The sequence below is a fragment of the Malus domestica genome, chromosome 17, assembly GCF_042453785.1.
Source record: "Malus domestica chromosome 17, GDT2T_hap1".
NCBI lineage: Eukaryota > Viridiplantae > Streptophyta > Magnoliopsida > Rosales > Rosaceae > Malus > Malus domestica.
Window position 1 is genome coordinate 30,435,080 of NC_091677.1, and position 2,243 is coordinate 30,437,322.

Below are 2,243 nucleotides of genomic sequence, written 5' to 3' on the forward strand. Positions count from 1 at the left end.
GGTTCATTTGTATAATAAATGTATAGTGAGTAATGGATTACAATCTATCTTTGTGCTCTAACTTGCCCAAAGGTACTGTTATAAGGATAGTTTTTGTAGTCAATGACTTGGCTATGCAACATTTGGAACTTATTCATGTATATGGATAGTTTCTTGCCCAAAGGTGTGACTGAGTTTATAGTTTAAGTATGACAAGAAATTCTGTAATTATTTCTTAGTCATAGGTTTAAAAAATCCTCCAAATTTGAAGCAGGTTTCAATATGATGAGTTTGGTTAATGTAGAGAAATTGAATGGCAATAATTTCAAGGCATGAAAGCAGCAGATTGAAATGAATCTTGGTATGTTGGAGTTTAACATTGCATTCAAGGCTCCTCAACCTTCTGCATTGACAGATCAGAGTACTGCACAAGAAAGAGAATTCTTTGCGAGATGGGATAGGGCAAATCAAATGTCCTTACTTATCATGCAGAATTCAATGGAGGAACACATCAGGGGAGGAATTCCTAGGTGTGATTTGGCTAAGAATTACATGGACAGAGTTGAAGAGAAATTTAAAAGGTCAGACAAGGCTGAAACTGGTGCATGTTTGTCAGCACTCATTAACACAAAACATGATGGTTCTGGAAGCATTCATGAGTATTTGTTAAAATTGGTCAACATTGCAAACAAGTTGAATGCAATGGATATTGGAATAACAGATCAATTTCTTGTGCACATGGCACTGTACTCTTTGTCCAATGATTATGAGCAACTGAAAATGAGTTATAACACACAGAAGGAGATTTGGAGTATTAATGAGTTAATTGCTATTTGCTGTCAAGAAGAGGAAAGACTGAAGAAGATGAGAGCTGAGACTAGTGACTTTGCCAACCTAGTAAGTGATGGAAAAGGCAAGGGGAAGATTACTATAGTTCACAGAAATGAGAATTACAAGGGAAAGAAGCCAATTGCATTCAAGAAGTCTATGCCAACTGCTGGAACAACTTCTGGTTCCAAGAAACATTTCAAGTCTACTGTGATACCTGTAAAAGCTCATGCTACCTCCATTGCTTCTGGACCTAAGAATAATAACAATGGTGTCAAAAGATGTCATTTTTGTCATTCTGAGGATCACTTAAGAAAGGATTGTCCTGGTTTTAAAGCTTGGTTAATCAAGAAAGGTAACAAAATAATAAATGTTTTTGTGACAGTAGAGTCAAATATGGTTTTTATTCCTCAAAACTCTTGGTGGTTTGACACAGGTTGTTCAATACATATAACAAATTCTTTGCAGGGATTTCAAAGCCAGAAGAGAACAAGTAAGGAGATCTACAATGTTTATGTTGGAAATGGGAATAAAGTTGCAGTTGACTCTGTTGGTTCTGTCAAACTGAGATTGTCAACTGGTTATGTTTTAAATTTAAGTAATGTACTTTATGTTCCTTCCATGAGAAGGAACTTATTTTCTGTAATTCAATTTGTCAAGGATGGTTTTTCATTTGTAGGGGATGTTAATCAAATTAAATTTTATTTCAAGAATCAGTTTGACAATCTTATTGGTTATGCATTTCCCAATGGTGATCTTTGGCAAGTTCAATGTTCTTACCATCAAGAATTTTTTAATATAGAACATTCAGCCTCAAAACGTGTGTCCTCTGATGACCAATCTTATATGCTTTGGCATCAAAGACTTGGTCATATCTCGAAAGAAAGGATAATGAGGTTAATCAAGGATGGTATTTTGCCAAAATTAAACCTTAATGAATCTGCAGAATGTATTAACTGCATTAAGGGCAAAACCACAAACTCAACAAGCAAAAAGACAGCAACAAGAAGTAATGATCTCCTAGAGATTATACACACTGATGTATGTGGACCATTTCCAACAAAAACCATTTGTGGGAATTCATACTTTGTTCTTTTCATAGATGATTTTTCCAGATACACTTATATATTTTTGATCTCTGAAAAATCTCAAGTTTTGACTTGTTTTAAAAATTTTAAGTTAGAGGTTGAAAAACAATTGGGAAAATCAATGAAAGTTGTAAGGTCCGATCGTGGAGGTGAATATTATGGAAGGTACACAGAGAAAGTACAACAAAAGGGACAATTTGCCCTTTTTCTGGAACAAGAAGGAATTGCAGCTCAATATACAACTCCTGGTACACCATCACAAAATGGTGTTGCAGAACGAAGAAACCGAACCTTGAAGGAGATGGTGAGGAGTATGCTTTCTCATTCACAAATGCCATAATTTCTTTG

The 2,243-nt window shown here is 35.0% G+C and overlaps 1 protein-coding gene across 1 annotated transcript; it reads left to right on the plus strand.

Annotated features, from left to right (window-relative positions):
• Positions 1–263: 263 nt before the first annotated feature.
• Positions 264–1,462, plus strand: LOC114823673 (uncharacterized). Its single transcript, XM_029099096.2, has 2 exons — positions 264–1,162; positions 1,276–1,462. Exons 1-2 carry the CDS (start codon positions 331–333, stop codon positions 1,302–1,304), a joined length of 861 nt encoding a protein of 286 aa, XP_028954929.2. The 5' UTR covers positions 264–330; the 3' UTR covers positions 1,305–1,462.
• The last annotated feature ends 781 nt before the right edge of the window (positions 1,463–2,243 follow it).